The 25,909-nt window shown below is 46.8% G+C and overlaps 1 protein-coding gene across 1 annotated transcript in view; it reads right to left on the bottom strand.

The window, feature by feature from the left end:
• Positions 1–24,314, bottom strand: part of LOC310832999 (glyoxylate/hydroxypyruvate reductase B-like) — a gene marked incomplete at both ends in the record, with an annotated part of 39,041 nt that extends 14,727 nt beyond the window's left edge. Inside the window, 1 exon segment of the mRNA XM_083715360.1 lies at positions 24,278–24,314. Within this exon segment, the coding sequence (XP_083571486.1) occupies positions 24,278–24,314 (37 nt within the window).
• Positions 24,315–25,909: the final 1,595 nt, after the last annotated feature.

The raw sequence follows: 25,909 nt of genomic DNA, 5'->3' as shown, positions 1-25,909 counted from the left end.
AATTGCCACCTTGTAGCTCAAGGTATTGAATTATGGTGCTGGAGGAGACTCTTGAGAGTCCCATGGACTGCAAGAAGATCAAACCTCTCCATTCTTAAGGAAATCAGCTCTGAGTGCTCACTGGAAGGACAGATCGTGAAGTTGATGCTCCAATACTTTGGCCACTTCATGAGAAGAGAAGACTCCCTGGAAAAGACCCTGATGCTGGGAAAGATGGAGGGCACAAGGAGAAGGGGATGACAGAGGATGAGATGGTTGGATAGTGTTCTCGAAGCTACCAGCATGAGTTTGACCAAACTGTGGGAGGCAGCGGAAGACAGAAGTGCCTGGCGTGCTCTGGTCCATGGGGTCATGAAGAGTCAGACACGACTAAACGACTAAACAACAACAACAGCTCAAGGTAAAGGTAAAGGTAAAGGGACCCCTGACAGTTAAGTCCAGTCATGAACGACTCTGGGGTTGCGGCACTCATCTCACTTTGCTGGCCAAGGGAACACACGTTTCTCCGCAGACAGTTTTTCTGGGTCATGTGGCCAGCAGGACTAAGCTGCTTCTGGCAAAACCAGAGCAGAGCACAGAAATGCTGTTTACCTTCCCGCCGGAGTGGTACCTATTTATCTACTTGCACTTTGACGTGCTTTCAAAAACTGCTAGGTTGGCAGGAGCTGGGACCGAGCAACAGGAGCTCACCCCATCATGGGGATTCGAACCACCAATCAGCAAGCCCTAGGCTCAGTGGTTTAGCCCACAGCGCCACCCCCCAATACATCATACATACATCACAGAAGGGGCGGTCTACAGCAGAATCCTGTCTGGCAGGAAACCTGTTAATGGGTTTTAGCTGGAGAGCCTGGTCATTCTTTTGTGATGATAAATACTTAATTCCGGAGTCCAGGTCACAGGCTCACCCTATTCATACACAAATGTGCCCTTAAGGCAGGATTTGTGAGCACAGAGAGAATGGGGAGGCTTTTCCCATTTCCATCCAAACTGCAGAGGAATATTTGAGAGTCAAAATGGGCTGTTTTCCTGTCCTGTTTCAGACATGTGTTTTATATATTTATGTATGTGTTTGCCTGGTACATTTATGAACATTTATTTTATATCTTTGACCTTATAATTCTCATAACAGTGCCCAGTGACCCCATCACTGACCCCACGGGAGGAGAGAGAGCCTATATGGAGGAGGGGGAGATCAAAGGCTGCCAGCCATGATGCCCCTGCTCTAATGATTCTGAATGCCAACTTCTGGAGGGTACAGGAGGGGAAAATGAACTTCTACTCAGATTCTGCTTGAGGATTTCCCCATCTGGTTGTGAGAACAGGATGCTGGACTCAAAGCGGCCATTGGCTATTTTTCCAGAAAAAGAGGTACCAGAACTCGCCATGAACCTTGTTCACTTATAATGGGCATGGTGTCGAACTGAGAGGTGCCGGACCTCAGTTCCAGTGAATTCTGGCTGGGGAAAAACCCTGGTTCTTACTGTATGGCCAGTGATGAGCCTGAACAATGTGTGTCCAATGTGTCTCCAAGTGTAGGTCTTGTATATGCAGTTCGGAACCTTCCTACTTCCAGGGCTCCTAGTCAAACAGTGATCCTACACATATACAGCTTCTAGGTTTGGAGGCTCCCACACAGGAGACATGCACATGAAATATGGCTGTGGTTGTTATTCTATACTCCCGTGATCAAACAGCACAATGACTGATTTTTTATATTATTATTGTTAGAATAGCACCTTCTAATAGCACTAAATATAAGAGGATAGGTTCTTGCCCTGATGAACTTACAATCCAAGACCCAGTGCAGAGGAAGAGTAAAGAAATGGGGGCAAGGGTGAAAGGGTAACCCCAGTTCCCTTTTTGAAAGCATGTTTCTAGTCCTCAGTGCTGCGGAAACAAGCCTGAAGACCTCACAAGGCCATGCAATCACCTCACATAGCTAGCAGTAGCAGCAGGTGGACAAGGGACTGGGAGTGAAGAAGGAAAGTTGTACAAAAGAACTCAATAAGGATCTGGGATCCTATGCCCTCCCTCCTATCACCTGCCCATATTCTCTCCTGTCTCTGGAATCACTGTTTATTTCTTCTCCCCCCCTCAAAAAAAAAGGCTTGAAGATCAGGGTTACAATCAAGCTTGTTAATGCAAACTAAATAGGCATATCTGTATGCATTTTATTGATTTCCCATGCGAAGTTTGCATGGAGACTATGAAGGCTACGTGTATAGAATTTTCCTGGGTTTGGGCACGAAATATGTGCAGCCCAAGAGAAGAAGTGTGAGGGCGAAACTCTCTTTCCCCATGCCCCAAATTTCCCTCCAATTGTGGCTTTCTATCACTCCCCCCTAGCAATGCGAAAGTAAAATATTCATGTAGCGCCATTATTCTAATGGCTCTTCCGATTATGGATGCCGCAACCAGCTCACAAGCCATCAGAGGAGCCCCCAAGTTGTCTGCTCTATTTCTTAGTTTAGCTTTATGACTATTGCCATGGCTTGGCATTAAATCCTAACTAGTCAGCAGCGCATTCTCGATCAGAATTTGTCAAGCAACAACAGGAGGCTGGCTGGAGGTAAATATATGCATAAATATAAATGCAAGTACTGTCCGAATCTGGGATGGAAGTAATATGAATAGGAAAGGTTTTTTAAAAAGGGGGCATATGCTTATTGCTTTTGATTCTAGATGTAAGAAAGTGCAGCCATGGTTTTATGGACTGCAGGATGGTCTACACATACAGCAGAGAGGAAGTGTGGTGTAGTGGTTATAGCAGCCTTCCCTCTCCTGGTGTCCTGCCTTGTACCCAACAAATGCAGATAGAGGCTCTTACATGTAAGTAAGATATATTTATTCAGGCAAGCAATGGTACAGGATTGGCAGCAGATGTGGAGTTCAGGACCCATGGTTCAGGAACCAGGCAAGACATTCACAATTGGATGGAAGCAGTGAAGCCTAACTCTTTTAATAAGGATGATGTGGTGCAGGTCTCTGCATCTGAAGAGACTGCAGTGTGGGAGAGACTGACAGAGAGTAGAGTTTTGGATTTGGTAAGCTAACCTTGTCATGGGATGCTGGTTGCCTCCTTGGAGGAGACCTTAGGTGCGAGCAGTGGACTTTAGCTGTCTCTTAGAGTCTTTAAGCTGTTCCTCTCCATCTCCCTTCAACCTATATATTTGTAAATAAATGCAGATATGACATTTGCACCTACTGATCTCTTTCCAACAAGAAACCAAACCTGCATAAGCTATGCTCCTAAAATTCCTGGCTGCTTGGTGAAGTGAGGGGGGTACAACAATATTGTATCTTATCAAAGGAACCCTCCCCTCTACAGCCAGGCTAGGGAGTTGCTCTTCAATCACAACTCCCATCATTCCTGACCACTGGCAGTGTTGGCTGAGGTTGATAGGAGTTGAAGGGAGGGTCACAATTTCTCCAGCCCTACTCTATAATTTGGCAGCACTTGGATATTTTTCCAGCCCAGTTGTTTCCTTTCCTTTAATATTTTTCCTTTCCTTTCCCTTTCTTTCTTTCTTTCTTTCTTTCTTTCTTTCTTTCTTTCTTTCTTTCTTTCTTTTACCTCAACTTTATTTTCTTCTTTTTCCTGTGTTTGGGGCCTTTATTAAGGTCCAGGGATTGCATACTCCTGGTGGGTGGTAGATGGTTGCTGGTTGATGGGTGGGGGGGGGGGGGAAATGTCTGTCTCCCAGGGTGAGAGGCTGGGATGGCATGTATTACTCAGGGTAGATCCACTGAGATTAATGGCAGACCCTCCAAGTGTCCCTATATTCCAGGGACGTCCCTGATTTAAAGAAGTCCTTAGGAAGTCCCTATTTTCATTGGAGAAATGTTGGAGGGTATGGAGCTATCTGACCCCTAAGCCATTTCATTATGTTTTTATATATGTTTGAAGCCACCCAGAGTGGTTGGGTCAACCTAGTAAGATGTGTGGGGTGTAGATAGTAAAATTATCATTATAGAATGGAACGTCCCTATTTTCATTGGAGATATGTTGGAGGATATGTAATGCGCCTAAGTCATCCATGCATACTTATTACAAAAGGTTGACTCATGAGTATAGCTAGGACTGGGTGCAGTCTGGAGCCTCTGGCATATCAGCAGTTAAACACACTGGTAGCACACAAAGCATTTCTGGCAATCAAAATGGCCGCAGAGAGCTTCAGTGGCAAAGCTGAGAAGGCACCAGAGCACCAAGAGAGCAAAGCAGCTGTAACTTCTAGGGCAAGCTGAGAGCTGATGGAAAGAGAAAGATAGCTGGCAGGGGAGAAATGATACAACAGCTCAAAAGAAGAAGGGGGAGACGCAGACAGATCTCCTCCCAACACAATGAGCTCCTTAGAGGCAGCAATCAAAGCTAATAGTTCTATTAACAAAACAACAAAAGGCCCCAGCAAATTTGCTCTCTTCGGTTTTCAGGACAGTTGCAGAGTGCAGTGGCATTAGGAAGATGTTATCCCGAAATTGCTTCCCTGCTGTCAAAGTAGAAAGGAGGCCAGGTGCAGTCATTGTGGGCAGTGAAATCTGGAAGCTCAGGCTCAGCAAAAGGATCACAGCAGTCCTTTGTCAATTTTTTTTAAGCCGCCACATTCTTCTGCCGGCGCTTGTGCTATCCCGAGGAAGGGCTTGTCACTCAACCCAGGTACAGTGGTACCTCGGGTTAAGTACTTAATTCGTTCTGGAGGTCCATTCTTAACCTGAAACTGTTCTTAACATGAAGCACCACTTTAGCTAATGGGACCTCCTGCTGCCACCACGCCGCCAGAGCACAATTTCTGTTCTCATCCTGAAGCAAAGTTCTTAACCTGAGGTACAATTTCTGGATTAGTGGAGTCTGTAACCTGAAGCATATGTAACCCGAGGTACCACTGTATAGTGCACTGAAACACACTACAGTGGTACCTCAGATGATCTACTTAATTCGTTCCAGAGGTCCATTCTTAACCTGAAACCGTTCTTAACCTGAGGTGCGCTTTCGCTAATGGGGCCTCTCGCTGCCGCCGCACAATTTCTGTTCCCATCCTGGGGCAAAGTTCGCAACCCAAATTACTATTTCCAGGTTAGCAGAGTTTGTAACCTGAAGTGCCTGTAACCCAAGGTGTCTGTAACCCAAGGTACCACTGTATTGTCATTTATTCGTTGGAGAAGGAAACAGGTTGTCTTCTCTCAAGCAAGCACTTCTTTCGGGGAAGGTCCCCAGCACTCCAAGAATTAAGATGTACTGTAGATGAGAAAATGCAATTCCATTCCTCAGAGAACAGGGACCCTGAGCTGCCTGGGAGGTTGGGATATTGCCTGGCAGGATGAGTGCAGAACAATCAACCCATTGCTTGAAACCATTGCTAAGAGCAACATGTAAAGTTGGAGGGAGACAACAGTAATTCTAACTCCACACACAACTGCAGCCTTGCAATTTTCCTTAGCTCTCTTCAGACATGGCCCCTTTATGTAAAAGCAACATGCAAGGCAGCACAGTGTAGTGGTTACAGGGTGGGAGGACCTGGGATACTCAAATCTCCACTTAGCCATGAAACTCCCTGGGTGACCTTGGGCTGCTCACTGTCTCTCAGCCTGAGCTACCTCACAGCATTGCTGTGAGGATAAAATCAGTCAACTCAGTTGCTCTTCTCTGCCTTGGATAAATTTGTCATGATATTCAGACTGGGCTGAAAGTGGCATCTTTTCACCTGAACAGCTCCTCTTTCAAAACACATACGTTGGCACTCCAGTAAGCATCCACCTACTGATTCCATTACACTGACATTCCTCTATCTGTCAGCAAAAAGTGATTTGTAGAGAAATGCAAAAGCAGCTCAAGGTTGGCTAGGCTGATGAAATTCAGCCAACAATCACAAGATTATGAACATTTTTATTTTTATTATTGCTGTGTGTGCCGAAAGATCTTTATGAACTTGTGCTAGTTCCCCCAGCACTTCTTTTTAAGCATGCTGACTGATTTTCAATAAAAGTAAAATTCATCAGCGATAGCAATAGCCCTTCAATTATCCTAATACGCTCATTCCAGGTGAGACACTAAATACAGAAACCTATCGATCAAGACACGGCTTTGTGGGAGCAGCAGCTTCTTGACGAAGTCAGCACTTTAGCCAATGTGATGAGCTGTAAGCCAGTTCACCCAATTGAAAACAACCACACTCAGCCAGCTTGCAGTTCCTAGCACTGTTGTTTAACTGGACTGTAGAACCAGCCTGCAGAGAGCCAATAGAAAAAGTCAATAATGAGGCATTCTACACGCTTTTATATTTGGTAGACAGCAGAGGCATGTCAGAAGGAAGCCTGGATTCCCATTCTCTATTTCACCCATGCAGACCTGGCATCAGGGTTGAGGTGGCCTTGAACAAGGATCCCTCTGCAGACCCTCAGAGGGTCCCCTTTGCAACTCCTCCACACTTGCTGGGTTGGCTATCCAGCCCCTTTCCCCTGGTCCTCCCAGGCCAGCCCCCCACCCCACCCTGATCACAGCATCTCCTAGGCTGGTGATTCAGGCACACCAAGGTGTATAATCTCTCAGGCCAGTGATCCAGTCCTGATGCCCTGAACTTACAAGATGATAGGGGAAGAGCTGGTGGCAGGCCAGAGCGGTCTTGGAGTGGTCTGGGCAGGTCTGCAACAGCCACCACCCTCTTTTCTCTTCCAGAATGTAGGGTTGCCATATTTTGAAGATCAAAAAAGAGGACACATTTGCAGACTTCTGCTTTTAACTGTGGATCGCCATGGCGACTCTCATTTTACATACCCATGAAATAGAGGACGTGCCCTGGGAAAAGAGGACATTGTCTTAACCAGCAGCCTCTGATGTAATGTTGTTATGTTGGGGCAGGCCCAAAGGCATTTTGGGGAGGGTGAAGATGGCAGCTACTGTGGAGCCACTTGATGCAGACCCTCCAAGTGTCCCTATTTTCCAGGGACAGTCCCTGATTTAGAGAAACCACCCTGGTTTCTAATTTGACCCAAGAATGTCCCCCTTTTCCATAGGATGTCCCTATTTTCATTGGAGAAATGTTGGAGGGTATGGAGCTATCTGACCCCTAAGCCATTTGAAGGCAACCCTGTATAGGGAAGTTTCTTAAATGTTTAATGTTTTATCATGTTTTTTTAAATGTTGGAAGCTTCCAAGAGTGGCGGGAGAAACGCAGTCAGATGGTCTTAGAGTGGACTGGGCAGGTCTACTCTAATCACTATTATTGGGTGGTGTTCAACCACACTTTTGTGCTAATGCAAGGGAATTTCTCCCCTTTCTTCCCCCTACAAAATCTCCCGATCCCCTCTAGGTAGTAAATAGTGGAAGGAGGGAGAGAGAGAGAGATCATTCTGTTGTGCAAATATAATTTTTTTTGTCCTGACAGAATTACCTACTTAGGGCTACATTGAATACAACTTAATATTATCAGTATTTTTAGTATTATTTCATTCATGACCTGCCTTATTCCTTAAGTTCTCAAGGCAACTTACACAGTAAACTTTTTTAAAAAAAATACTACAATGATAACTAAAAGTGTTCCCACTAAATGTTCTACCAAGCATATCTGCCACCTTAACATTATTGTAAGCAAAACAAAAAGAATTCCTTCCAGTAGCACCTTAAAGACCAACTAAGTTAGTTCTTGGTATGAGCTTTCGTGTGCATGCACACTTCTTCAGATACCTGTATCTGAAGTATCTTCAGGTATCTGAAGAAGTGTGCATGCACACGAAAGCTCATACCAAGAACTAACTTAGTTGGTCTTTAAGGTGCTACTGGAAGGAATTCTTTTTTTGTTTTGACTATGGCAGACCAACACGGCTACCTATCTGTAACTGGAATTATTGTAAGCAATCACTATAAAATACCAAGCAGCTAAAAACTATCGACTGAGCAAGCAAAAGACAGGGAACAGTGTTCAAATGCTTGTGTATAAAAGAAAAATATCTTAGCCTGGCATTGGAAAGGCAGTAGATGAGTCCAGGCACACCTCCTTGGCGAGGGTGTCCCAAAGATGGAGAGCCACTACAGAAAAGGCCCTTTTAATAGGAGCTTGATTCCACTGACTGAAAATGTGTCCTATAAGCACTCAAGGAACAATATATTTTCTTGCCTCATGCAAAGTGAAAGATGAAGGGAACATTTTGCTCCACAAGGCTGGAAAAAGAAAACCCTGTTATTGCAACTGTGCTAAACCTCAATAGACAATTTGAATTGGCCCTCAAACTAATTCATTCTTTTTGTAATGGTGATGAATTCTCTCACCAGCAGCGTTCAAGGGCTGCTCAGAATGGGTTGTCATCATTACAAAGATTTGAGAGTATCTGGCAATCTATCTCATTCAAAAATGGATAGATAGATAGATGATAGATAGATGATAGATAGGTGGATAGATATCATATATTTGGGGTGTCTGTCCAATGTCTTTCATTTCTTTCTGATAACTACAGAAAGGTCTAGACACAGAGATTCAGTAATTCTTCAGATCTGAGAACAGGCTTGGGCCTTTCAGCGGAGACAATGGCTACATAAACGCCATACATTTAGAGTACAGACACCCCTGAATCCTAGGAACTGTAATTTATCTCTCACAAAGCTACAGCTCCTATCAATGTTAACAAACTACAATTCCTGGGATTCTTAGGTTGGAGGGGAATTAAAATGTGCTTCGAATGTATGTATTCAGCCTACCTGAACATTCAGTGGAGAAAGAATTAAAGCACCTATAGCTGCATCTATCTGTTCTAAATGCATAGTTGAACCATAAAGCCTTTTGAAGTGCTGTTGGGGTGTTTGGCTGTCCTAGCACAGTGGTGGGGAACCTCAAGCCTTGGGGACAAATGAGGACCACAAAACCCAGAACCCCCCCCCCCCCAGTGTCCCTATTTTCCAGGGAGAGTCCTGGATTTACAAAAGCCATCACGATTTTGATTTGATCCCAGAATGTCACACTTTTCCTTAGGATGTCTCTGTTTTCATCAGAGGGTATAGCCCCTGAGCCTTCTGAAGGCAGCTGTGCATAGGGAAGTCTTTTTAAAAAATATTCAATGTTTTATTATGTTTTTATTTATGTTGGAAGCTGCCCAGAGCTGCTGGGGCAAAATAATAACATCATTACTACTACTACTACTATTACTACTACTACTACTACTATTGAATTGTTGTTGTTGTTTAGTTGTGTCCGACTCTTCGTGACCCCATGGACCAGAGAACGCCAGGCACCGCTGTAATCCACTGCCTCCCGCAGTCTGGCCAAACCCATGCTGGTAACCTCGAAAACACTATCCAACCATCTCGTCCTCTGTCTTCCCCTTCTCCTTGTGCCCTCCATCTTTCCCAGCATCAGGGTCTTTTCCAGGGAGTCTTCTCTTCTCATGAGGTGGCCAAAGTACTGGAGCCTCAGCTTTGCGATCTGCCCTTCTAGTGAGCACTCAGGGCTGATTTCCTTAAGATTGGATAGGTTTGATCTTCTTGCAGTCCATGGGACTCTCAAGAGTCTCCTCCAGCACCTGTTATTGAATAGGATATCCCTATTTTCATTGGAGAAATCTTGGAGGATATGCAAGCCTCAGGATATCTGACCCTCAGGACTCTCCCCAGCAGCCCATGTAATAACCACCATTCCACACCCCTTATCAGCCTTCCTCTGCAGCCTCCTCAAGTCTTTCTGGCTGGCTCCAGTGTGTTCCTGAATTGTGACAATTTGCCTGCATGGAAGATGGAGAGAGGTGTGGCAGGGAGCTGTGGTAGAAACCTCATAATTCAAGGATCGTTCAGCTGGTGGCAGGTGGGGGAGATACTAAGGAGTTGCAAACAGAGCCAGCAGCTGTGTCCTGCTTAAGATAAGCCTTTGTGGGTCTGTGAGATGGGCAGCCATCAGACACACAAGCAATGAGCAATAATAAATAGCATTGAGGATAATAAGAATAGCCTGAGATCGATGAGAAACTGAAGTCACTTTACATGCACACATAGCAATAATAATAAGGCCGAGTGCAAAATAAGTAAAACAGAATCACTCGGATTAATGGAAAATTATTCTCTCACGAGATAGCAATGTGGGGTGGCAGTTTTGCATTCTTTCTCCTTTGGACAGACCCAAAGGTGACTTGGATGGGGATAATTCAGACTGAAATTCCCAGGTGTCAGAAAAGGTTATTTATGTATGCAGCAACATGCTGCCCATGTTTCGTTAGCTCAAAAACGGAAAGTGAGCGAGATCCCAACCAAAGAAGAACGGCAACTTAAGCTGACAGAATATGCACAACTTGCAGACTTAACATACAGAATAAGAGAACAAGAAGAACATGTTTGAAGAAGATTGGAAAATGTTTATTAAATATATGGAAAATAATTGTGTACAGCTGAAAACACTGGCAGCATTAAGATAAATTCAACAGTATAAATAAGTTTTGATGGATGTCATAATGGAAAACTGATTGGTACAGGTTTTGTAAAATGAGCAGGGATATAAGATATGTAAAATGAACCATGGAAAGAGAAGAAGGGAAGGCACTGATATCTTAAGTATGTAAAATGTTTATCTGAAATGGTAAAACAGAAAAATTAATAAAAAACATTTTAAAAAACAAAGATGACTTGGATGGGCCAAATCTTGAGAGGCAGGATGAGAGGGCTGAAGCAGCCTCAGGGCAGGGGATAAAGCAAAGCAGTTGGAGGCAGGGAAGACTCTAGGCATGGAAACAAGGGGCGGGGTGATATCAGAGAAAAAAGGAGAAGGGGGTGAAAACAAGGTGGGAAGCCTTACCTCGGAGGAGGAGGCAGGCATTGAAACGCTCCCTTCACTTTGCACTGGGCAAGAAAATACAACCTACAGCCCTCTCCAGAACGTCACCTGCTACTGGATGAGGGTTCCTTCCTCCTGCCGGACAGAATTCCAGGGGAGAAGGCAAAGAAGTGAGGTGAAGTTCGTTTACTGCCCAATCCTTTACCTCTCCGAAGGTTCCTGTTGTCACAAATTACATCTGGCTGCTAGTGAGTTACTATAGATTGAACTGCTAAGAGCCGGAGGTTTATTTAATCCTGGTTTTATTCACTGAAAAGTGCAAAATATAAAGATGTCAGGGGGACATGGTAAATATCCCAGGAGGCTGTATTGTAATTGCATCAACAATGGAAAATCAATAGCATGGCAGAGAAATAGAAAAGCCTGTGCCAAAAGGGAGGGATTGATAGTTGGCATCCAAGACCAGATATTATCAATGAATAATTACAGCAAATTCATCACTATAATTACAGGAAATGGGGAATGTCATATATCGCGTCAGGGCGCTTAATTAATAGAACACTTCAGTGCAGATTACCCCGCACTGTCAACTATTGATTACCTGGTGTTAAGACATAACCCAGGAGTAATAATATTCTGTAATGAATGGGTGTAGCAATGCTATCTCAAGTACAAATGTCTTTATTATAATCTATTAGAACTCATTTTGGGGGAAAGAGAATGATTTATATTTACTTTTCAATTTTGATTAGTGAGACAGCAAGGAACTGCCAAAAATGAGGAGGAGTGGGGGAGAATGCAAAGCTAGCATTGTAGTGCAGCCAGGGAAATTGTCGCCCTGTTCAGAAGCAATCTCAAGTGTTTCCTTAGCATATGAAGGGGTAATACGCCTGCAGCAATTAGCCACACCTCCTATGTCATGTGTTCAAACTAACCCCACCCCAGGTATCTGCACACATAGCTGCACACACGGAGGCTCCATCCTGCCAGTTCACTCGGATGCCAGTGTTTTGGGCTAGCTGTCTCACAAGATATCAGGGGCATGGCTATTGAGAACACATGAATGACATTTCTGAATAGGGTTTTTGGCACTGACCATTCCTGCTATAGTGCTTGTGTCATATACCTGTACAGTACATCCAGTGGCAAAGCTGCATGCTCCACTACCCTGACACGCACCCTGGGGGCATGGTACACATCCCTGGGCGTGGCCTCAGGGGCGTGTCACATTCAAGGGAGCATGGCGCGTCACCCGCAGGGGTGTGGCACCCGTGCCCAGGGGAGTGCGTGGTGCATATCCGGGGGGGGGGGGGCGCCATGATGGCACCCTACCAGAATAGTGGTGCTGGGGGCGATCCGCTCCCTCTGCACTCCCTTTCCTCCACCAGTGAGTACATCTGAGCTTTGAATTGAAACGTTGCAGACAAACTCCTTACACAAGTGTGGTTGGGGCTCTGTGCATAAGGCAGGGGGCAGTTCCAGGCTTCACCTCCACCCTGTGTACAGTGGTACCTCGGGTTACAGATGCTTCAGGTTACATACGCTTCAGGTTACAGACTCCGCTAACCCAGAAATAGTACCTCAGGTTAAGAACTTTGCTTCAGAATGAGAACAGAAATCGTGCTCCGGCGGCGCGGCAGCAGCAGGAGGTCCCAATAGCTAAAGTGGTGCTTCAGGTTAAGAACAGTTTCAGGTTAAGAATGGACCTCCGGAACAAATTAAGTATATAACCAGAGGTACCACTGTACATTGCAATGCATATCTGCAAGGTGCCTGGGTGAAAACGCTTGTAGGCACCTCTCTTTGTGATGAGGGGCCCTGCCTCATCATACATTGTCAGGGAACTGCCATCAGAGCTAAAGGTAGAGGGAAGGCTCCAGAGGGATGCCGGAGAGGGTCCCAGTAGGGAGAGAGGCAGCCCATCTGCTGGGGAAGGAAATCAGCATAACACCAGTGGAGAAGGGGGGCAGATGGGGGAATCGGAGAGGAGGCTCCAGGATTCTTCACGAGAGACCAGCGGGGAGAGCACGGGTCCTCCGCTGCCCACACCCTCCCTGTGCAGAAGACTTCCACGCAGGGAGAGTAGGGGGAGACTTGGCGTCAAAGAACTTCTTTGCTGGAAGAAGTTCAAGAAACGCCCACTGACGGATTCTGCCAGCGACTGAGACAGCCACAAAGTGAAGGGCTGTCCAGACAGAAAGGGTTCAACCAGGTAACCTAGCCAGGAGTGGCGGCAACTTACGCACGAGCAACCCCTAGAATCATTACATACATGTTATGCCTATAGTGCATAAGCATGTCCCACACGTGCATCAGAAGGGCCCATAGCAAGGACTGTTGCTACAATGCCACTCCCTACATTAGTGTCGGGATTACTGCAATCATAGAATGGCCAGAAACAGGTGGCATTTTTAATTTGAATTTTCATGTTTTTGATCCTTGCAAACTAAAAGACGCTGCCCCTTTCCCTTTTGTTGGAAACTTAACCTGCCTTGTTCCGGTGGTCTGTCTTTAATTATGCCTTTGCATTGCGCACGTATTAGGCCCACACAATTAACACTGCCCCAAACTTTACATATGTCAAACTCCAGCTTTCCTTGGAAATTTGCCCTTCTCTGAATTGTCCAATGCAGTTTTTGACCCAAAGCTTGTATGTTATGGTAAGTGAGGCTATCATATTGCATACGCCTATTGCATATGAAAATAGCATTTAAAAATGCATTGCTCGTGCAATTTTCAAATTGTAAACTGATGTGGAAATGTGGTGAACTAGATTTTGGATAAGAAAAAGGAGAAACTGATAGAAACTCAAACTGACAGTGTCAAGACATTTGTCCCCTGCCTTCTGAGATTATTCCTTCTGCGTTCTTCCCTCCACCCCCTTGAAACTTATCTCCTTTATTTCCATTTCAAGTTAAAAACAGAAACATAGGCTGCTGGCAATCAGAACAAATAAGCTCCCTCAGGAATAATTAAGCATGCCTCAGATATCTCAAAGCACCTTCTCTTATTATTTCTGAACTTTTAGCTCCAAAATGCCCTTTCCAAAATCCATTGCTTTCTTAAAGAGAATGCACTGAGTTCTTTCTTATCTTTATTGGCATGATCAAAGCGAGGGGACGGCAACACATCTCCTCCCCATTTGGAGGAAACCTGCCATCCAACAGTGATGGAATGACTCTACTGGTAGGGTCTGGAGTGCAATGAAACAGATGCTCTCTCTTGTACCTTTCCACACATTTACATCAGGGAAGGACTCTTGCCTTAGCAGTAGGCAGTGGCGTAGCGTGGGTTGTCAGCACCCGGGGCAAGGCAAGTAATTTGCGCCCCCTAACCCGTGGATTTGTGCCCCCTAACCCTAACCCCCAGATGTTGCGCCCGGTGCGGCTGGCCCCCCCTGCACCCCCCATGCTACGCCACTGGCAGTAGGGAGTGCATATTTTGCGTGCAAAATATCTTCAGTCTCTAGCATCTCCCAGTAGGGCTGAAGAAGACTTCTGTCTGAAAACCTGGGGAGTTTCTGCCAGCCAGTTAATGCAGCTACTAGAGGTTGTTAACCCTCAGACCCTCCAAGTGTCTCTATTTTCCAGGGACAATCCCAGACTGACAGAAGCCATCCAAGTTTCTGATTTGTCCCCAGAATGTCCCTATTTCCTCAGGTAGCCCCTATTTTCATCAGACAAATGTTGCAGGGTATGGTAGGACGTCCCTATTTTTATTGGAGAAATGTTGGAGGTTATGGAGTTATGGAGCCTCCCAAGACATCTAAAGGCAGTGCTGTATGGGGAAGTTTTTAAATGTTTAATTATGTTTTTATATACGTGGGAAGTCACCCAGAGTGGCTGGGGCAACCCAGTCAGATGGGTGGGGTATAAATAGTGTCATGATGATTGTCAGGGAACTGCCATCGGAGGGACAGGTGGTGGACAGGCTCCAGGAGAATAGGAGAGAATCTGCAGCAGAGGAAGGAACCAGCAGGGGGAGTGCAGGAGTCACAGCGGAGGGGAGGCTCTGGGATACTTCTAGTGAGAATAGCGAAGAGGTAACAAGACCCCCGTTAGGAACTCCCACCCTTTGCCGGAAACTGTCACGCAGAGAGTCACGAAGGCGCATGTCCGTCAAACAGCTTTTATGTTGGCGTAAATTCCGTAGACGCCCACTGTCAGATTCTACCAGCGACTGACGGAGTCATGCTTTGGGGGCTCCGTTAGTGCCTCGGTTTGGATGACCAGCCAAACCCCAGAGGGATCAAGCTTTTACGCACAAGCAGCTCACTATCCCATCACAGCAATCTGACAGTCTTTGAAAGCAGCTTGTGCAAGCAGAGGGCATCATGAGCGAACCAGCCGGAACCGGAGGAGCAGGAGCTGGAGCTGGAGCAGGTCCAAGCCTGGAAGAAAGGTACAGGGCGTTGGAGGTCCAGCTGGCGCTGCAAACGGCGAGGCTCGAGGAGAGGAGGGCTCAAGATGCAGATAAAGGGAAAACCACCCCACTTGCCAGACGGGTGCCTGGATTGGTGCAGAAATTTGGGGGGGATCCCAGGAACTATCAAGCCTTTAGGACAGAGATGCAATATGCTCTCAATCTACTGTTTGATGACTTCCCCGATGAGAACTCTAGAGTGGCGTACGTGATTGGCCATCTAGAGGGAGGGGCGAAGGACTGGGTTCGGCCCCTGATGGCAGCCAATAATGAAATCTTAAAGGACACAATGAAGTTTTTTCGCGCCATGGACTTGATGTTTTCCAGCGAGATCGAGCAGGGGGTGGTGCGCAGACAGTTAATGGCGTGTAAACAGGGGAGCCGATCTGTACGTGAGTACTGGACTGAGTTCACCATGCTGATTCATAGACTAGGGTGGGACCTTGCTAGTGAACCTATTCAAATGCTGTTTGAAGAAGGTCTCTCTCCGGCAGTGAAAGATGAACTTTCCCGGGCGCCTAGGGCGGAGTCTATGGATCAGCTGACTAAATCAGCGCTGTCCATAGGAGCACGCCAGGAGGCTAGAGCTATGGAAAAGCGGGAAGGAAAGGGGGAACGTTGGAAGGACTTCTGCATTCCAGAGATTCCGGAGCAGCCTTTCCCGCCAGCAGAGCCGATGGAACTTGGAACAGCGCGCGCGCGCGCAGTTTCAAACACCAGTGAAGGGCGGAAGAAGGAGGGAAAGAGCGGCAAGAGATGCTATCTCTGCCAACAGCCAGGTCACTTTGCCAGAGTCTGTCCGCAAAGGAAGGAATGGCAAGGGATGGCGGGAACTGTTGGGGGGAAGGAGGAAGAAGAAATCACGGAGCAAGTAAAAGCCAACGCCTGGTTGCCAACATCAGGGCACAGCAGCCAGGCCAGGGAGTAGTGAATGTGCCCACGCCGGAACCTCCAAGACCAGCGCTTGTGATAGAGGTGTTGCTGGAACTGGCAAACGGACACCCACTGAAGATAAAAGCGCTATTGGATTCAGGTAGCTCATGTAATTTCATGAGTAAGGAGTTTGCAGCTGAACACCAGATACAGACTATCCCATTAAGTAAGCCTTTGCAGGTTACCACGATTGATGGGAGGGAGCTGTTGGGAGGAGAAGTGAGCCAACAGACTGTACCAATGATAATGAGGGTGGCAAGACACACAGAACTGATAGCGTTTAACGTAGCCACCTTGGGAGGAGCTCCTATTATCTTGGGTATGAGCTGGCTGGCGCTACACGATCCGCTAGTAGGCTGGCATCAGAGAGTGGTTTCCTTTGGATCAGCACATTGCCTAGAACACTGCAAGGAGGGAGAGGCTCAGGCAGGGGCCAGGGCCACTCTAGCAGGGATGGAAGTGATGGACAAAGGGAAGGTGCCACCACAATACGCTGACTTGATTGACGTCTTTAGCGAAAAGGAAGCAGATAAACTGCCCCCGCACAGACCCTTTGACTGTCAAATTACCTTACTCCCAGGAGCACAATTGCCAGTGGGCAAGCTGTATGCAATGTCAGACAGTGAGATGCAGGAGTTAAGGGAGTTCATTGACAAGAACCTCAAGCGAGGTTTCATCAGAGAGTCACGAGCGGTGGGGGGCAGCCCAGTGTTCTTTGTGGACAAAAAAAACACGGGCAAGCCCAGGCTTGTATGTGATTTCAGGGCCCTAAATGCAGTGTCAGAACCAGTGACTTTCCCTATGCCTAGAATTGATGACATTCTAACACGGGTGAGAAAAGGGAAAATTTTTACCAAGCTGGACCTTAGGGGGGCATATAACTTGATACGTGTGAGAAAGGGGGATGAGTGGAAGACCACTATGTTCACCCCCTTGGGGGCTTTTGAGTACCGGGTTATGCCTTTCGGATTACAAGCGGGCTCCGCCTGCTTTCAATCATTCATGAATCACGTCCTGGGGCCACTGCTCTACAAGAACTGCGTAGCGTTCTTAGATGACGTCCTGGTGTACTCAGAGAATGAGGAGCAGCATGTGCGAGATGTAAGAGAGGTACTGAGCAAGCTGTGAGAAAACCGGCTGTGGGTGAAACTGGAGAAGTGTCAGTTTCATACCAGGGAGGTGGAATTCCTGGGGTACCGGTTGTCTGACAAGGGATTGGCCATGGATCCCAGCAAGGTTCAAGCGGTACTGGAATGGAAAACACCAAAGACCAAGAAGGACGTGCAAAGGTTCCTGGGCTTCGGAAACTTCTATAGGAAGTTCATCAAAAACTTTGCCCATTTAACAGCGCCCATCACGGATTGTCTTAGTAGCAAAAAGAAATTTGTTTGGACGGAAGAAGCGCAGCGGGCGTTCGAACGTTTAAAGCGGGCGTTTGCGTCGGAAGAGCAACTTTTGCACGTGGATCTACAACAACCAATGAGAGTGGAGACTGACGCGTCAGACCGAGTGGTGGGGGCCGTTCTTCTCCAGCCGGGAAAAGATACGTCTGAATGGAGACCGTGTGCATTCTTCTCGCGGAAGTTGAACAAATCCGAGAGGAACTACACAGTATACGACCGAGAACTGCTCACCATTCATGAAGCATTCCGGAAATGGCGGCACTTGCTGATTGGGGCGCAGCACAAGGTTCAAGTCCGAACTGACCACAAAAATCTGGAATACTGGAGAACAGCCCGAGTGCTGAACCAGAGACAAGTGCGATGGGCCCAGGAGTTCTCCAAATTCCACTTTGAGATTCGTTACGTGCCCGGCTCCGAGAACGTGAGGGCGGACGCTCTTTCCAGGAAACCTGAGTACTTAGAGGGGGAGGGAGCGCCTGAGGCAAGGCATGTAATCCCTGAAGACCGCTGGGTGTGTGGGGCGGCATTGGTGGGGCAGAGGGAACTGATAGAGGGTACTGAGAACGATGAATACGCCCAAGAGAAACTCAGAGAGCTCAGGAGGACAGAGGAGAACACAGGGGGGGTTGAAGAAAAGAACGGGGCGTTGTATTACAAAGGGGCACTGTACATACCCGATGGGGAACTGAGGGGCAGAGTACTCAAGCAGTTGCATGACAGCCCCACAGCGGGACATTTTGGACAGCAGAAAACCATGTGGTTGGTTACCAGGGAGTTTTGGTGGCCCAAGGTGAGGGAGGACGTACGGGAATATGTCAGGGATTGCGACAGGTGCCAGCGAGTGAAAGGAGAGAGGGTGGCGCCAGCGGGGCTATTACAACCCTTACCCACGCCAGAAAGGCCATGGGAGGCAGTATCCATAGATTTTATGACGGACCTGCCAAAATCCAAAGGCAAAACAGCTGTCATGGTGGTGGTAGATCTATTAACCAAGATGTGTCATTTTATAGCTTGTTCACATGCGGTCACAGCGGAGGAAACCGCCAAGTTGTTTGTAGAACATATTTTTAGGTTGCATGGCGCCCCCTTGAGGGTTTTGAGCGACAGAGGGAAACAATTTACTTCCAGGTTCTGGAGGAAACTTATGAGCTTACTGCACGTAGAACTCAATTTCTCAACTGCCCGGCACCCAGAAACAAATGGGCAAGCGGAAAGGGCAAACGGGATTTTACAACAATACCTGAGGTGTTATGTAAAAGACAGAGAAAATGATTGGGTGGATAAGTTACCTCTAGCAGAATTTGCCTACAACAACGCTGAGAACGTGTCCACAGGGATGAGTCCCTTTCTGGCAAATTATGGGTGTCACCCCCGGGCATTCCCAGGAGAGGGAGGGGAGAGGTGGAGCGTGCCGGCGGCGGAATATTTTTTTGAAGAGATGGAAGCGATCCACCGTCAGCTTCAACTTAACTTAGAGAAAGCCAAGGAAGAATATAAGAAGCAAGCAGACAGAAATAGGAGGGAAGGTGAAACTATAAGGGTGGGAGACCGGGTGTGGTTATCCACCCAAGGACTACCGTTCAAGGGCGGGAGTAAGAAATTGAGACCCAAAAGATTGGGACCCTTTGAGGTCATACAGCAGGTCAACCCAGTAGCATTCAAACTCAGGCTGCCCAGTCACATGAAATTACACCCAGTATTTCACAGGTCATTACTGTCGCCGTACCGAGAGGGACGTGAGTGGGGGGAGCGTGAGAGAGAGGCCACCCAAACGCCCGTGATAGAAGAGAGAGAGCGCGACATGAACGTGGCAGGAATCATTGATTCCAGGTGGAAGGGGAATCAGGTGGAATATCTGGTAGAATGGGAGGGGGAAGTAGAATCGGAAAACACTTGGGTACCAGCAGAGGTAGTCAATGACGAGGTCTTAATAGAAACATTTAATCAGCGTTTCCCAAGAAAACCGCAACCCGTGGCACGATTTAGAAGGGAACACTTTGGGACCACCGATGAGGAAGGAGAGTTTGAAGGGTTCCCAGAGTCAGGGGTGGGTGAGAAAGCCGACTCCGACGAAGAAGAGGAAGACGGGGAGAGAGACGGTACGCCGTGGCTAGAAGTGTTTGAATCCTCGGACGACGAGGAGAGTTCCTTCAGGGGCTTTCCGCCCTCACCGCCAGTGGGAGAGGAGGCGGGAGGGGGTGAAGGGGGCCCTGGGGGGGGGAGGTGGATGTCAGGGAACTGCCATCGGAGGGACAGGTGGTGGACAGGCTCCAGGAGAATAGGAGAGAATCTGCAGCAGAGGAAGGAACCAGCAGGGGGAGTGCAGGAGTCACAGCGGAGGGGAGGCTCTGGGATACTTCTAGTGAGAATAGCGAAGAGGTAACAAGACCCCCGTTAGGAACTCCCACCCTTCGCCGGAAACTGTCACGCAGAGAGTCACGAAGGCGCATGTCCGTCAAACAGCTTTTATGTTGGCGTAAATTCCGTAGACGCCCACTGTCAGATTCTACCAGCGACTGACGGAGTCATGCTTTGGGGGCTCCGTTAGTGCCTCGGTTTGGATGACCAGCCAAACCCCAGAGGGATCAAGCTTTTACGCACAAGCAGCTCACTATCCCATCACAATGATGATCAAATAGAATCATAGAATCATAGAGTTGGAAGAGACCACAAGGGCCATCGAGTCCAACCCCCTGCCAAGCAGGAAACACCATCAGAGCACTCCTGACATATGGTTGTCAAGCCTCTGCTTAAAGACCTCCAAAGCAGAAGACTCCACCACACTCCTCGGCAGCAAATTCCACTGTCGAACAGCTCTTACTGTCAGGAAGTTCTTCCTAATGTTTAGGTGGAATCTTCTTTCTTGTAGTTTGGATCCATTGCTCCGTGTCCGCTTCTCTGGAGCAGCAGAAAACAACCTTTCTCCCTCCTCTATGTGACATCCTTTTATATATTTGAACATGGCTATCATATCACCCCTTAACCTCCTCTTCTCCAGGCTAAACATGCCCAGCTCCCTTAGCCGTTCCTCATAAGGCATCATTTCCAGGCCTTTGACCATTTTGGTTGCCGTCCTCTGGACACGTTCCAGTTTGTCAGTGTCCTTCTTGAACTGTGGTGCCCAGAACTGGACACAGTACTCCAGGTGAGGTCTGACCAGAGCAGAATACAGTGGCACCATTACTTCCCTTGATCTAGATGCCATACTCCTATTGATGCAGCCCAGAATTGCATTGGCTGTCCCTATTTTCACCAGAGAAATGTTGGAGGGCATGAGCCCTCCGCCCAGAGTCCTAATCTGACTTCCCAAGCAATTTTTTCTGGCCCACTAAAATCCACTGATTTTGGTGGTGGCAAGGAAGTGGGGAATTAAACTACATGCAGCTGCTGGGGCTGGTGAAGAAATGTAAACATCTCAACACAGCACAGCACCCTAATGCAGATGCAATTCACCCTCACTCTGAGATGGAGGCAATAACCTCTCTCCTCAGCTGATCTGTAAAGATGGGGGGGGGGTCTTCTCTGTGCCTGTGGGAGTGTTGGGAAGGCTACATCCACTTTTGGCCACATCCACCTCTGACATGTGGGGCCTTAGATGATTAGCCAAGGGTGATCTGGTGTCCACATTGCTGCAGTAGTGGTCAGTGACTTACCACTTCCTGTGGCTGCCGGATGGATGAGTAGGGGGTATTAGGTGCAGAGAAAACAAATCAGCATATGCCTGTCAAAAAGCTCCCCCTTCTTCACGTCACAGTCAATTTAGAGAAAGAGGGCTCAGCCTCCCTTTCCCTCCCCAGTGACCATGGCTGGGATAAAGGATCTGGTCAACTCATTTTGCTGGCCGATCATTGTGACGTTAACATATGAGAGTGCTGGAGGTGAAATAGTTAAACAGGTGACCCAATCAGGACCCAGGGGGTGGAGTCAGAGGGACTATAATACCAGCTCTGGGAGGGGCAAAGGGGGGAGTTTGTTGGGAGTTGGGTGGTTGGTTGGAGTGGGAGTGAATTGGGATAGAGTTTGTGGAAAGGCTGAGTTAGTGTAACGAAATAGGCTGAATCAGGAACAGTTAGGGGCTAGGAAGACAAGTAAATATCTGAGAGGTGGTTTAGTGAGTGACAGCAGGTAGCGGAAGTTATAGATCTGGATAGGCACCCCATGAATGTAATTGACTGATACCGTTTATGAAACCACACGCTTGTTAAAGTGCAATAAATAAACAGAAGTTTATGTTCCAATTTAACCCTGTCTGGACTCAGTATTGTCCCAGGTAGAGCCTGGGTGGTAGCAGTGATAAATAAAGTGGTGGCACAGGGATCAATAGATGGTGAAACGTCCGGGGACCCTGTGTGATCGCCACAAACATAAATAGATCGGTGTTGGTATCCAGCTCTGCTAACACAATCCAACCTCAATGCCACATCCAGAATAGGCAGATCCCAATTCAAGTGGCTGTTCTGGAATATGCAGATTCTGCCTACCTTGCAAGATTGTTGCAACCATTGTCAGCAGTTTATAGTAGATTTTGCCAACCTGATATCTTCCAGATGTTTTGGGGCTGCAACTCCCATCATTCCCAGATTGGGGGGCACAGTGGAGGAGGAGAAGAGGGTGAACGTCCCATTTCACCAGTGGGCATGATTGCACTGGGTTTCTGCTAGCACAGTGGTTTGGTTGAATACAGTCCCTGGAATTCCTTTCTGTCTTGCTTCTATATGTGCAGAGGGGTTACTGAGAGTGCTGAAGAAACCACAAAGCAGTTAAGGTTCCATCCATGACTGACTGAATTACCACAGACAGATTGAACTGCAGCATCTCCATTAACTTTCCTTCCTTCAAGCTGAGATTCTGTATCATTCAAAACCTTCAACATCTTGTTTGAACTTTCTTGTGTAAGCAGCGTGTGGATCTCATGATAAATGAAGGCTGTTTGGATTGATTAAGTTGACTGACTGCCAGATCTTAAGCTTGCTGATTTGAGATAAAAGAGAGACACTGCACAAGGACCAGAGCGTGTGTGAATGAGGAGGCAGGAGGAATACATACAGTACAGCTTTCATGTAGCACAAATCATCACACAGATTGTCTGAACCCTTTATTGGAACGGCCCACCTTGCCTACTAGGCAGTGGATTTGAAGCAGCACGTTGTTTGACAACATAACAATAACACTTAGTGTTTAGACAGCTCTTCTGAGTTCTCAAAGCACTTCACATATGTTACTTTGTGCTGTCACACTTACAACAACCCTGTAAGGTAGAGCAGTGTTATTATCACCTTAGTGCAGAAGTAGAGTGGCGGCCTAAGGCTCAGATAACAGCTTGTCGCAGAGCATCTAGTGAGTTCACTGTAGAGGCATGATTTGAACCTCAATTGGCAGCTCTGTCTCTAACAGAGCAATCCAAGCCCCTGATCCACCATGCTATAGGGGGTTTGGATGCACTGACCTCTGATGAACTCAACCAGTGGCAGGACTTCACCGCTGCAGAGGTCCCTACTGTGCCCAACAAAAAGCAACGGCAGTTAGAAGATACCACTAGCTGTATTATCAACTCCGGTAGCCAGTGGCATAGCGTGGGTTGTCAGCACCCGGGGCAAGGCAAGTAATTTGACCCCCTAACCCGTGGATTTGCGCCCCCTAACCTGTGGATTTGTGCCCCCTAACCCTAAACCCCAGATGTTGCGCCCGGTGCGGCCGGCCCCCCCTGCACCCCCCACGCTACGCCACTGCCGATAGCCAGCAGAAACCCTCAAATGCGTTATTTCTGAGAGCAGGGAAGACCAGAGCTGGGATGGCCAAGGACCTACTCATGGGCATCAGAGGCATGGCCAGAGAACAGCATGTTAACATCAGAGCCTGCCTTGCCAATCAACAGAATGAAGCATCCTGATTCAGAAGGCACCATTAAAAGAGGGCTGCTAGAAGCAAGAACTGATGTCTCAGCATAATGCAGAAAGGCTTTTAAAAGTTCAAACAGAGGGACTGCCATTTGAGCTCTGCACTAGGCAGCAAAATGTATTGAGCAACCACTAGAGAATGCATGAGTAGAAGATCATTGCGATTTTGAGGAATTTTAGGTGGCATATGGGGACGTGGGTGGCGCTGTGAGTTAAACCACATAGCCTAGGACTTGCCGATCAGAAGGTCGGCGGTTCAAATCCCCGCGATGGGGTGAGCTCCCATTGCTCCTGCCAACCTAGCAGTTTGAAAGCACGTAAAAGTGCAAGTAGATAAATAGGTACCGCTCCAGTGGGAAGGTAAACGGTGTTTCCGTGTGCTCCTCTGGCTCGCCAGAAGTGGCTTAGTCATGCTGGCCACATGCTGTACGCCGGCTCCCTTGGCTGATAAAGCGAGATGAGCGCTGCAACCCCAGAGTTGGTCACGACTGGACCTAATGGTCAGGGGTCCCTTTACCTTTACCTAGGTGGCATACAGCAATGTTCCTCTCGTGCCTAGAGATCATGTGGGTCATGGGGCCTTTAATTCTGCTTTTCTATATTGTATTGTTATTATATACAATATTATTTTCTAAAAGTTAGTTGCAGACTGAGATGGTGCAGCTTGGGAATTTTAATCTTCAAGATAAGCCATTAGCAGGGTATCACAATCTGCTACAGATTATATTGATGGATTTAAGATTTATCTGTGTTGGCTGCATGCCAGGCCCTAGGTAGTCCTTCACCCTTGCAAAAATGTATAGCCATTGTAAAGATCTCTGAAGTATAACCCAAATAATAAGACAAAGAATAGATATAGAAAATGTAGTGTACCAACCAGCCCCAGCTTCAGAAGTGCATCCATTGTAGATCATGAGCTTTTCTGACAAACAGGAGGGATGTGGGCATAAATGTAATGTTCTGTAGCTTTATCTTAGCTATTTGATTTTTAAAAAGTAGCTTTCATTCCATTGTGTTGTGTTGAAATCCAAAATTAACCTCTGTCCCTTGGTGGAACAAATGGTTTCTCTGGGACGAGCCACTATGTGCATGGCCGTGCAAAAAAGTGTTTCACTTCTGAGCTCACATCCTTCAGATAGCTCTGCACAGTAGCAATCCTGCTCACCCAGTGAGAGTTAAGCAGCAGGAATACAACTTTCATGTGGATGTTTTCAGTAGCAAAGCAAAAAGCGAATTGATTGGAAACTTTTAGAAGAAGGAATCGAGCCCACCAAGTATTTGTCATTTGTAGTGCCATCAACCATTCATGCCTGCATGCTCCCCCAATTGCATCTGATGTTCTATTTAGTTGAATTTCCTGGCTTTTTCCTATTAAAAAAATAATAATATAGGCTGCATATTTTTTCCTTAGCAACAAAGAGCAATGCTTTATTATGACATTTTGAAAGAAAATTACATACCAGTAAAAGGTTTCCAAAAAGAGCACTTGTTTACTATGGCAGCATTTGTATGTTGCAGAGAGAAATATGGAAGGGGGGGGCAGGGAGAGAATCTAAATAAAGCCTTGGCGGTTTGAGCGAAGCCATGATGATTATTCCACAAACATGCTATTGCGCGAGAATGGAAGCCAGGGAGGGAGATTGTATCTTCAGCCTAAATGACACTTTATGAAAGAGTTGGCACTGAATGGATTTCTGCTGAGGCTACAGCTTAAATTATAGCCCTCGTGAAAGTAAACAGATTACAGTTTATTGGGGGGAGGATTTGAATTATCCTCCCCAAAGGCCACATTTATTTTTTATTTTTTATTTTTAAAAAGGGGTCGGAGAAGCAGAACACTAAAAGTGATATCAAGAGAAGCAAAAATTGGTCGTTGATCTTGAAAGGAAGTGATTAGCTGAATGCAATTTAAAAAAATAAAAGAAATGCATGTAGTGTCTGCCCTTTAAGGGGGTGGAGGCTCCAAAAGCAGCAGTACAGTAATATCTTCATTAGGCCCAATGAAAAAAAAATCACATAAAGTTTTCAGATTCCTTGGATCTGTTCTTCAGATGTTCTTGGAAAAGCTTCAGTCTGCAGTTTCATAGATGGAACAGAAGAGGTGTCATTAAGGCTTAGAACCAAGTTACGTTGTAGGTTGCCATTGTTTATACATGGGCTTTTAAAATAAAAATTGCAAGAGAGATCTTATCTGGATTGGAACAGCAGCACATGGGGGGCATTAACCCTTTCACTCAGTGCTTCAATTCATGCTCACACACCAAAGCTGCAATTTGCCCCAGGAGGGAAACTATCATTGGTAGAAATGACAGCTTCCATCCCAAAGCAAATTGCAGCTTTGAGAAACAATTTGTGATGTGGGTGGAAAGCATTATTTTTTATTAAAAACAAGAAGCAACTTCCCTGAGCCTCTATGCGCGCATGCACATACACACTCGCAAACTACTATGGCAAAATATGAAACTGCCGTTTCTTTGGGGTTCTGAGGGTTCTTGGAAAAGCCTTCTTC

Source organism: Podarcis gaigeae, assembly GCF_964106915.1.
Source record: "Podarcis gaigeae genome assembly, chromosome: 15".
NCBI classification, from domain to species: domain Eukaryota; kingdom Metazoa; phylum Chordata; class Lepidosauria; order Squamata; family Lacertidae; genus Podarcis; species Podarcis gaigeae.
This window is presented reverse-complemented; position numbering and strand designations above follow the sequence as displayed.